The sequence below is a fragment of the Solanum dulcamara genome, chromosome 2, assembly GCF_947179165.1.
Source record: "Solanum dulcamara chromosome 2, daSolDulc1.2, whole genome shotgun sequence".
NCBI lineage: Eukaryota > Viridiplantae > Streptophyta > Magnoliopsida > Solanales > Solanaceae > Solanum > Solanum dulcamara.
This window is the reverse complement of record NC_077238.1, coordinates 16895308-16906671: the sequence shown is the minus strand read 5'-3', so window position 1 is coordinate 16906671 and position 11364 is coordinate 16895308. Positions and strand designations below refer to the sequence as shown.

The 11364-nt window shown below is 36.3% G+C and overlaps 2 protein-coding genes across 5 annotated transcripts; one reads left to right on the top strand and one right to left on the bottom strand.

Moving 5' to 3' along the window:
• Positions 1–615: 615 nt before the first annotated feature.
• On the top strand, positions 616–4220 carry LOC129880391 (inorganic phosphate transporter 2-1, chloroplastic). The gene is made up of 3 exons (XM_055954403.1): positions 616–1684; positions 2920–3111; positions 3213–4220. The coding sequence occupies exons 1-3, from the start codon at positions 947–949 to the stop codon at positions 4035–4037; spliced, it is 1755 nt and encodes a 584-aa protein (XP_055810378.1). The 5' UTR covers positions 616–946; the 3' UTR covers positions 4038–4220.
• Positions 4221–6103: 1883 nt separating this feature from the next.
• Positions 6104–10847, bottom strand: LOC129880390 (beta-arabinofuranosyltransferase RAY1). 4 transcript variants are annotated; one of them, XM_055954401.1, is made up of 6 exons: positions 10556–10847; positions 9945–10279; positions 8669–8921; positions 7810–8583; positions 7320–7566; positions 6104–6192 (listed from the first exon to the last, which is right to left on the bottom strand). In XM_055954401.1, exons 1-6 carry the CDS (start codon positions 10766–10768, stop codon positions 6182–6184), a joined length of 1833 nt encoding a protein of 610 aa, XP_055810376.1. In that variant the 5' UTR covers positions 10769–10847; the 3' UTR covers positions 6104–6181. The 4 variants fall into 4 exon arrangements, with proteins under 4 accessions (XP_055810376.1, XP_055810374.1, XP_055810375.1 ...); XM_055954399.1 differs by lacking the exon at positions 6104–6192 and adding an exon at positions 6480–6922; XM_055954400.1 differs by lacking the exon at positions 6104–6192 and adding an exon at positions 6480–6922 and having other exon boundaries at positions 7810–8577.
• Positions 10848–11364: the final 517 nt, after the last annotated feature.

The window sequence follows — 11364 nt, the reverse complement described above, 5'->3', positions numbered from 1 at the left end:
TAATTTGTCTAATTCACTTCAATTTAAATCAATCATGTCTTAAGATTGACTTTGTACAATTGTCTTTAATGCTTTGAGATGTTTCATTAAACATTTCAAACTCAAACTAATTAGATTATCAAATAATTAAATTTAAATATCTTAACTTTTAATGTCCTCTAAAGGTAACAATCACTATAATATTGGTTGTTGTAATTTAAAGTATTACGAAATAATTATATAAGAAATGATACTCTAATTGACATATTTAATGAAATGAAGTCTTAATTTTATTTTAAAACACATTTAGAATAATTTTGATAATTCATGTAACATTTCATTCTATTAAAAAAATTTCAAAACTATAATCAATAAGAGAGATTTAAACATTTGTGTTGTTACGTAACATACAATAATTTCTATATATTTATTTGCCTCTGTCAAATAAAATTTTTATTATTAAATTATAATATATTATAATAATTTTTTTAAAATTTATAAGAATAAAATATCTTTAAAAAAATTAAAAAAAGTATAACTCACGTTTTTTAATTTTGACTTTAGACCACTTATTTTATTGAGCTGCGGGATTGAATCCCGTCTTAAAATCCAGAACCCATTCCGCCTGCCTTTTATAGATTCGAAAGAAAAATGTGTCCAATTTAGAGTTGAAAAACTAGTGGTCATGCAGATGAAGGTCCAATTTGGAGAAGCCGTGACCACCACTCATTACAAATAGAACCAAATCTAGCATCCCAATCCATTCTCACCCTTAGCTTTTGTTCCCCTTGGGAACAAAAACACTATGCAAAATTGTTCTGTCACAAATTCTTCCTTCACCAACTACTACTCTCTTTTCTTCCTGTTCATCTTCCTCCTATGGCCAAGATTCTGCTTCAATAACTCCTTTTTATTCTACTTCACTGTTTTGTCAACAAAAAAAATAAATATCAATTCCATTTAAGTCATGACTTCTTCGTACTCTTTATCTTCCATTAGAAACTCTACTAAATTAGTACCTCCCAATTCTTATCTTTTCTTTCCAAGACAGACGCTTGGTGTGTTTTCCAATGAAACTCAATTTCCCAAGAAAGATTTTCTTATACTCAAGCCCCAAATTTCTTCTTCTTTTTTATTTTTGAGACTGAAAAAATCCAGCTTTACACTCCCTTTTGCTGCCTTATCATCTTTTGCTGAATCAGAAGGTGATAAAAAAGATGAGAACTTTGAAATCAGATCCCACCAAGAAAATGTTGTTTTCTCTGAGGATAATGAAGTTAACTTGCCTGGAATGGCACAAGCTTTTCACATATCTTCAAGCACAGCTTCTGCAATATCAATATGCATTGCTTTAGCTGCACTTATTTTGCCATTTTTCATGAAGTCTTTGTGTCAAGGATTGGGATTTAAGTACAAGATTTTGTCTTATATAACCATCTTGTTTGGTTTTTACATGGCTTGGAATATTGGAGCCAATGATGTGGCAAATGCCATGGGAACTTCAGTTGGTTCAGGGGCATTGAGTCTCCGACAAGCCGTTGTCATGGCTGGGGTTCTTGAATTTTCAGGGGCACTGTTAATGGGAACACATGTTACCAATACAATGCAGAAGGGTATTCTTGTAGCTAATGTTTTCCAAGGAAAAGATACTTTACTATTTGCTGGTCTGCTTTCTTCTTTGGCTGCTGCAGGGACATGGTTGCAGGTGCATTCCCTTTAGTATAGATTATCAATGAATATGTTTTTGAATAGAGCTAATTGCAAAAGTGACATAATTGTATTTATATTTCATATACCACAAGTGTATACAACTTAAACAAGTAGTAAATAAATGACATAATTGTGGCTTAGGGATTAATGAAGTCGGAAAAGTCGTTGGAGATCAACCACTCCTAAGTTTTGATGAACTAAATTATCCGAAACGTGTGCCAATGGGAGGCAACTGAAGTGAATTGAACACTACCGTTATTAAAAACTAAAAAATGAATCAGTCAGACATAAATTGAAAACCCACTGAAATACCTGACCTTTAAGGGGTTGTTTGGTATGGAGCATTGGGATAACAAAGTTATCCCATGGAATTAGTTATTCCACCGTATATATATATGGGATAAAATAACAGAAAATTATGTAGTGTATACTTCGGCCATTTTGGTAAACCAAATGGCCGAATGTATACATTGGTAACCCTCCTATGAAATAATTTTGCATTTTATCACGGGTTATTATCCCTTATTCCTCGTACCAAACAACCCTGAAGTCGTCTTGAGTTTCTTGTTACTGGATAAAACTAAAAACAACTTAGGCCTGCATTTGTTTAGCCGTCGCCTCAATAGTAACACTAAGAAACATGGTCAAGGAAATTACTCCATTGGACTGATGGTGAATAGATTATCCAAAACAACTAAGGACAAACTTAATAGATGTGCTTGACATAACTTTATTTTACATGATTATGGGAGTGGCACAAGTAATTACTTAACAAAGTCTTGTGTTTTGACTATCAATGTAGGTCATTACCCTGAACTGACAAATAGTAAACATCAACATTTTCACATGTAAACTTTATGGTTGTTTTCACATGTTTCTTTCTTGATTGATAAATTGCACATCACAAAAGCCACTCTGAGAAGTTATTGAAATGATAAATTCTTGATAGTACACAAATGTAACTTCAGTTCAAATTGCATGGGAATACATAGACTACCCTAACATTAAATTTCCCGACTGAATAATTTTCAGACCCTAATTGTTAAAAAAATGGCTAATAAGTCTTAGCTAGAACCTCTGCCTTCCCTTCACGTTTCGTTCAGATGAATCTCCACTATCACTCTGCATCTATCTGATCATGCATTTGACAGATGAAACACTTTGGTCCATTTTAGCAATCCAAGTACTCGCGTATGAAGTTTTTGGTTAGCTCATTGTTTTCTTGATCAGGTTGCATCATATTATGGTTGGCCAGTATCCACAACACATTGTATTGTAGGATCCATGGTTGGTTTTGGTCTTGTTTATGGGGGAACTGGTGCAGTCTTTTGGAGTTCACTGGCAAGGGTAATTTCCTCATGGGTGATCTCACCTTTACTGGGAGCAGTGGTGTCCTTTCTCGTGTACAAATGCATCCGGAGGGTATGTTCTTCTGATGTGCATACTCTGCCTCAGGCTCTAGTGACAAGACTTTCTTAATGCAACTCTCAATTCCTAATCCTGGTGTCTTTTACTATTTTTAGTTTGTGTACAGTGCTCGGAACCCAGGACAAGCAGCTGCAGCAGCTGCACCAATTTCTGTCTTTCTCGGTGTCACTGGAATCTCTTTCATAGCTCTCCCTCTGAGCAAGACTTTGAGTCTAGCTCTTGGTCAGGCCATAACCTGTGGTGCCATTGGTGCGTTTACAGTTGATAGGATCATCCGGGGCCAACTTGGCCACCTCCTGGCCAAGGCCAGTTCAAAAGAACCAGAACCAGAACTAGAAACTACTGATACTAAAAACATTGGATTTCTTTCAGATATTGCAGGTCCTAAAGGAACACAACTGAAAATAGTTTATGGTGTTTTTGGCTACATGCAAGTCTTATCAGCCTGCTTCATGTCATTTGCTCATGGTGGAAATGATGTCTCCAATGCAATAGGACCATTGGCTGCAGCATTATCCATTCTTCAGGGTGGGCTCAGCGCAGCTGATATTGTTATTCCAAATGATGTTCTAGCATGGGGAGGCTTTGGAATAGTGGCAGGGCTAACAATGTGGGGATACAGAGTGATTGCAACTATTGGAAAGAAAATAACAGAATTAACACCCACCAGAGGATTTGCAGCTGAGTTTGCAGCTGCATCTGTGGTTTTATGCGCGTCCAAGCTGGGCTTGCCAATCTCAGGCACACATACCCTGGTGGGAGCAGTCATGGGTGTCGGTTTTGCTCGAGGATTTAACAGTGTAAGAGCAGAGACAGTGAAAGAGATTGCGACTTCCTGGGCAGTGACAATTCCAGCTGGTGCTACCTTTGCTGTTATTTACACATGGATATTCACTAAGCTCTTGTCATACTTACTCTGAGTGTAAGTTAACAGACAACACAGCACAACTTCTCGGTGTATGTGATTTAATTAGGAAATCACATAAATGGGCTTCCTGTCGTGATTTGAGAACTGCAATTTTTGAACCTCATTGATCCATGAGCGAGAGTAATAGTCCATTCGTTTGGATGAAGAAAAAGAAATCTGTTTTGTTGTCCGTTTAGCAATTTGCTTCCCTATGAATTTTGCTTCTTAAACTATTGTTTCGGTTGGTCTTGGCTCAAACTGTAGATTGCTACAACATAGAACTGCCAAAAACTCCAAAACCACACTAAAAGTTTCGATCAAGCTGTATCAGCAACCATCAAAATTTGCACATGGGCGTAGCACCAAATATACAGATGTCATAAAGTTTCTCTAAATTATTTAAACCTCAGATATTTTCTCTATAACTAATGAATATAAAAGAAGTTAAAACAGCATAAATTTACTTATTATACGCCTGAGTACCAAACCAAGGATACTGATATTGACAGCATCTCAATAACTCTATGGGGACAAATAATACAAAACAGGTGGTTCAGGAAGCTAAAGATCCTATATGAGCTGCTAAATTTTCTTTTGGACTTGAGCAAATGTGATTTGTTTCTTTGTATTTTACCCAGAGGTGGATGTAGCATATACCAACACTGATGAGTTCATCTGAACACGGTACTTTTGACACAAAGCATAAATTTATATGTAGAAATTCACTAAAGTTGCAACAAATAGTAGACATGAACCCATAACATTAAATATATAATGGGTCCAATGCTAAGAACCTTAAATGTTGGACACATAAAATTTAAATTCTGGATTCGCCTCTGATTTACTTCCATGTCAGGTTGCTCATCTTAGACATTAAAGTTTGAAACTATTATTCACATATGTGGGACACAGTAGGTCAACACCCCAGTTGCCAATTAACAAGAGACTAAAAAGTAAGATCTTGTAGACTGAAAGTGCAGTAGGAGGGCCATTTAATATGAGTAAAAGAAAAATGCAGTTTGAGGTGAAGGATAAAGGGAGGCAGTACAGGGAACACAAGAAAATGAGGAGGCAAAGTAATTTCTGAAAGTGTGTCTCTGTTCTTCATCCAAGCTGAGGTATCAGTCTAACTTCGGCAAAATGGTTAAAATCTCATGTTGTCCAAATTCGATCACACTGCATGCATAATGTAAACAGGAAAAATTGTGCCATAACTATGAAAGATAAAAATCCTTTTATTTCTTGGAGATTCAGAGCTGTGAATGTTTATGTGGAATACAATAGCAGAATGGTACAAAGTTTTCTCCTTCCTTGTCTGTCCAGCTGTTTTCCAGCAGGTAACATTTGTAACCAACACAAATAATGACTCAAAGAATTGAGAGATAGGAACGAAGAACACAAATCTTGAAAATATGATACAAAAAGACCATTATCTCTCCTTAGCAGAAGATAGATCATTGCAGTTAAAACAGCATAAAAAAAATTGACATACCAGATGTTTTTGGTACTAGTTAAAACGGGTTGAGAATCAGGTGAAAGGGATACTCATGGAGAAATCTCCTCTATTGAATCTAGATTAGGTTCCCATCTCGAATCCCTCCATGATTTCAGAGTCGAGATAGGAGGTACAAATGGCGTCCTCTCCTGCTGCCTTTTCTTCCATAACCAACCAGTCCATCTTTCTTTGGAGGCATAGAAGTGCTTTGCAAGACATATAGAGTCCTCCAAGCAATTTCCGTTTACATTCACAACTTCTTCGTGGTCCAACTTAGGCTCCTCACTTTCAGTGGGATGTTTTGCTTTATGAGTGTGTCTGTGCATCAGTTTCTCTACACTACTCGATGGGATTACCAAGTATTTTTTCCCTGGCAATAGAATATCATCTGCAGTGAGAAGAGATTCATGGGGACGATCGAAAAAGTCCGGCAGAGCTACATGCCTTCCTGGATAGTTCTTTAATAACTGAGCTGCAGAAATGGCACAGTCGTACATATCTACCTTCCCACCAGGATGAACTATCCGCACAGTGATATCCTTAAGTTGCAAACTCAGGCTAAACGAGTCAGTTTCCTTCAACTTTTTCCTTTTTTCAGATTCTCTGTCGGTATTCTGGCCTCTTCCTGACTTGTTACCACAAAGCTTCAGCATTTCCAGCAATTAGAAGGCCGCTACAACAATTACGAGCATCATCGATCAGAAACAGAAAAATAGGAGTGTAGTTGAGGTCAGATATCTCTATATAAACAAGGTCTCCAGCATAATAAGCATATTTTGTTTCTCTAGGCCAGCCATTATGAACTTTAACATTATCTCAAATGAATCAAGTGATAACTCCAAAGGCCAAAAAGAAAATTATGTTCCCCAACAATAAAATCTCTTTGTATTCTCCTCAACCGGCAAAACCAAAGTCCTCCATGCTACAAGAAGCAGCAAAAGCATCTAACGTTTTGTTGTTTCAAAAATATACAAATTTTGTTTTGTGCCACGTCTGCAAACACATCCTTGTGCTCATATCGTACTCCCAGAGCCCTGATGGCACTTGACGTTCTAGCTTTTTCCTTCTCCCACTAATCCAGTTGTTATGAATAATAAAACAACCCTTTATCAAGCAGGCTTCCTTCACATTTCTTTCTTGCCAAAGATCTTTATATGCACCATTCGGAAAGAGGTCTCTGTCCAGGAATTGAACGGTCAGGTTCGTTTGAGGTTCTAAGCATCTGCTGTCATCTATGCGATTGTATCCACCTTCCCCGCACAATGTATCATAGAAGCTTGGTTGCTCAGAGAGATTTGAGTTTGCTGCATGCTCCACAACCTTCTCAAGAGCAGCAATAGTCATAGCATCCGAATGAGCATAGTAGAACCCAGAATTCAGACGTCGAGGTAAGTTTATAGGTCCTGTAGTTGAGGCATACATATGTGCAAATAAAGAGACATTTAGCTTAAATCAAGGGTGGTAACAGTTTATCTTCCTCCTGAAGATGAATCCCACTAATTAACTACTCCTGAAATGTCTTACTTTCCTTTAAGTATGTTTCAAAAAGAATGCCTCCTTCCTTTTTGGCAACTCTTTTATTTCAATTTTCTACGTGGCATGTTTGAGACCGCAAGAGCAAAGGGCATTTTAGTACATTCTACATATCTTTAGTTTAAGAGTACAAGATTCAAAAGTCTTCTTTACTTTCAAAAGTCAAAACCAGACAAACAAATTGGAAAGGAGTGCTTTTTTTTTGCACTCCAAATTTCAGCGTTCAACAAAAAACACAATGTCCTTCAAAGGGAAATACATAAATACCTGTCAACTTGTATTCATCTGATTGTGCCACAAGAACTGCAGGGCCAAATGAGCTAAGCAAGGGGAGTGGATTCTTGAACCAATAAATATCAACATCGCTCATTAATACATTGTAACCAAGCTTCAGTATCTGCAGAACCGTTCTGGACTTAACTTTGGTTACTTTCTGAAAGCACTCAGTTCCAAAATGACAGTTGTCAAAGCTGATCTCGGTTTCAAGATTGGCATACTTGAAGACGGGTAGGCCCTAGAAACACAAGTTCATCTTTTTCAGTAACTGGTAAAACAGAAGGGAGGGGGATGAAATCTTAACGTACTGTGTATGGGGTCAGACATATAATTTTCCCAAGAAATTGATGTAGTCATGCTAACTGGCAGGCATCTTAGTCGAAAAGATAAATGAGTGAGCTATTAATAAGATGAAGTAATGGTTCAACCTATTAATCGCATTTAGCGTGGAGAATATTAGTTAATAAACAAAATAGGTTACCTGCAAGACAGAGAAATCATATAAATCATCGTCAAGAGCACAGACCAAAAAGTTAGAGATTTGGAGATGGTGTAGCCTGCAGACCCAACTCATTAGCATGTCCTTGTAACTATACCCAACAACTGCTAGCACAACTGTCTTATTTTTGTCTGCACAAAGTGAGAGTAATATTTCTAAAGACAAGGAAAGCGAAATTGGCATCGACACATTCAAGTAGTCCTTCACTGAGCAGTCCTTAGCTCCCTCAGTTGATCTGATAGTATCAATGCATTCCAAAGTATTCTTCTTTCTTGTTGACTTGAACATAACTTCTTTTCTTAAACTAAATGATCCTTTATACCTCAAAGGGTAAACAACCATTTGTGCGGAATTTATGAAGAGATAGTATCCTCCACACTGAAAAAGTCTAAATATGTTAGAGAAGTTCTGTTCATGGAAATATAATGATCCATAAAGCATTGCCAAATTGGAGTTCCCAGCAACTTCCCAAAACTTTTTTCCAGTAGCCAGGCCAAGAAAATCTTCACTTGTGTGATCGAGATCCTGGCCAAGGTCATTAAGGTACAAATTGGAAATGGCCCAACTAGCATCAAAGACAAATCTGAAATCAGAGAGCATAGCTTCATTTATAAGCCAGCGGTTATGAAAGCCCTTTCCATAAAGAAAAGGGGGAAGGACTCCTTTATGCAAGGGAAGATCCCCATTGTTCCATGCTATTAGCATTTTTTCCTCACAAAGGTTCCATTTCCATTCTTGTGAAAGGAAATCCTGTAACTACAGGAAAAGCATACTCAAATTAAGAAGTTTCCTCAGGACTGATCCTGTCCAAATCATTTGTAAGGTCTCTTTTTAAACATACCTTTTGTGTCTTCACTCGGCTTCCATCATCTCGGAGCCAATGTTTTCCATCTGCGTCCAAGAGAAATGGGAAGTGGGGAACACTTTTTGATGAAGAAAAAAGGAGCCAATCATGATCAAGACTATGAGCATGTCTAATAGTTTTAATGAAGTCTGGCAAGAGTACGGTGTTTGGATCAATCACAACAGAAATATCTGAAGAGGATGCTTTTGACCTTGCAACCATGGAATGGAAAAATGGTGTGCCTAAGAACCTAAAATAAAAATTATAGTAACAGCTCAAAATTTCCAGATCAAATTAAAGCCTAAAACTGACAAAAATAATATAAGTTTACATACAACCCAATAAATCAAGTTTTCAGCAAGTGATCATCAAATTGATCCTCTTCTCAAACTCGTTCATTCAGCTATTAAGCTCTTAAGTTATTGTTAGATGCAAGATACATTTGTCTTATCTATATACAATGTGTAAGCGTAAATCCTGATACTAAGGGATAAAATACCAACTTGGACCATTTGTAGTAAAGTAATTTAACCAACTACTGTGACTATATTCTATTTCTCTGCATATGCCCAATGTTTGTGTTTTATCTATAAACATGTCCAACAATTAGAGATATAATTATCAGTTCAAACCCAAGCTTTATTTAGAAGTCCTACTTTTTGGCATAAAAAAAAATCTAGTATCAGCATAGTGCCAGAGATTATATCCAGCCTCTTTGCAAAAATGCATAGGGAATACTGCAAACAGTATACACCCATTCTCCTCTTACTACCTTACTAACCAAAAGCACTTTGTGCACAGGGTAAATCCCTTTTTATGCAGGATTGACTGATTTTGAAGATTAACACTGTAAAGTTCGTTAACAAGAAGAAAACAATCAAATTGCAGGTATGATCACTGATTAACACTGTAAAGTTCGTTAACAAGAAGAAAACAATCAAATTGCAGGTATGATCACTGAACTTAACTTTATCCATTGTAATCGTAAAATCACAAAACTATTTTCTTATAACTTAACCTTTACGGACAATAACAGTCAAGATGACTATTTTTTCTCCAATTAAAGTAGCTGAACTTTATCCATTATAACGGTCAAGTCCCTAAACGTCCCACTATAACAACAAACATATCCATCAAGGTGATTTGACTATTATGGTTAATAAAGTTTGTAACTTTATATAGGTAGTAATTTCCCAGAGAAAACAAGACAGGGAAAACACCAAAACTACTTGCAAAGAAGAGACTAAGTAAGCAATAAAAGTAAAATTCATACGTGAAATCAATGTTTGGCTCAACTGATACCCTGTGACTTAATAATGCAGCAAAGGAGGAAACAGAAGGGTCTTGACTGAAAAGAACAACACTAATATCTGTTGATAAGCCAAGCCAAGATCGAATCGCAAGAGCCTGCCTTTCCCCAACAGTACCCACAAAGGGCCTTGGGGCTGTAAATATGGTAATAGTGGGACCATCCACCAATTCACCATTGAATTTTTTTATTTGACCTTTAAAATAAGATGGCAATGGCATAAGTTGAGTAGCATAAAAGGAGACACCAATCAACATAAACCCCCATACCCAAATCAACCACAACCCAAGTAGCTTTGCCTGTGAATCCACCAAAAGAGAGGAAAAAAATCAATATTGATTTGAGAATAAAGAACACAATGGCAGAGTAAATGCATAAAGTTCAAAGCTTTGTTGAAGTGAAAAAGTAATCAGTACTGATTGATGCTAAAGAACACAATAGCATAGTAAATGCAGAAAGAGGATAAAGAACATATTAATTAAATACATAAAAGTTGAAAACTTTGTTGAAGTTGAAAAAGAATCAATATTGATTGTAGTAAATGCATAAAGATGAAATCTTTGTTGAAAATGGACCTTTTTGTTGTATAGATATGGGAAGAGAATAGATTGAAAGGAGTTCATTGTTGTTTGTAAAAAGAAGAGGTTGGAGATTTCATGATTTTGTTTAATGGGTTTATGAAGCTTTAACGGATGAAAGTCAAAAATAAGTGAAAAAGTTGACAGTGGCAGCAGCAACGCCGTGGGAAAAGCATGGAAGGAAGCTAAAAGCATGTGAGTGTGAGGCATTTGCGTTAGGCAGCCGAAGTTTTGAAGGGTCAATGAATGTCACCATTTTCTTCACCATTATTTTAATGGTGAGTGCAGATGCAACTATCAATTGGTAGTGGAACTTCAACTTCCAATCCACCATTACGGAATATTTTCTACAATGATTAATAGGGATATTTTATTACAATACTCATACTAATTGATCAGGAGAAAGTATTATATTTTCTTCCTTTCCCCGTTACACTTTCATCTTTTTGTTTTTGTTTTTTTGAATCAATGTAGTTAGTTTACAGTAGATTTTAAAAGACGCTGGCCAAAGGTATTAAAATGACCTCAATGCGCACAATGTAATTAGTCACAAACATCGTAGGAGAAAAGATTTCCACATTGACGTACAATTCGATCAAATCTAAATCTCAAATGCAAAAATAGTCAGTTTCCAATATGAATCCTGAACACATTCAACTATGTTAAAATCCATTTCATCCTAATACAAGATAAGAATTCATAATTTAAAGCCAACTATAAACATCCATAAAAACAAAAACAATTTGCTTCCACATTGAAAAACATGCTGATGCTTGGTTTTGATACAAGAACACAAAAACAGATTA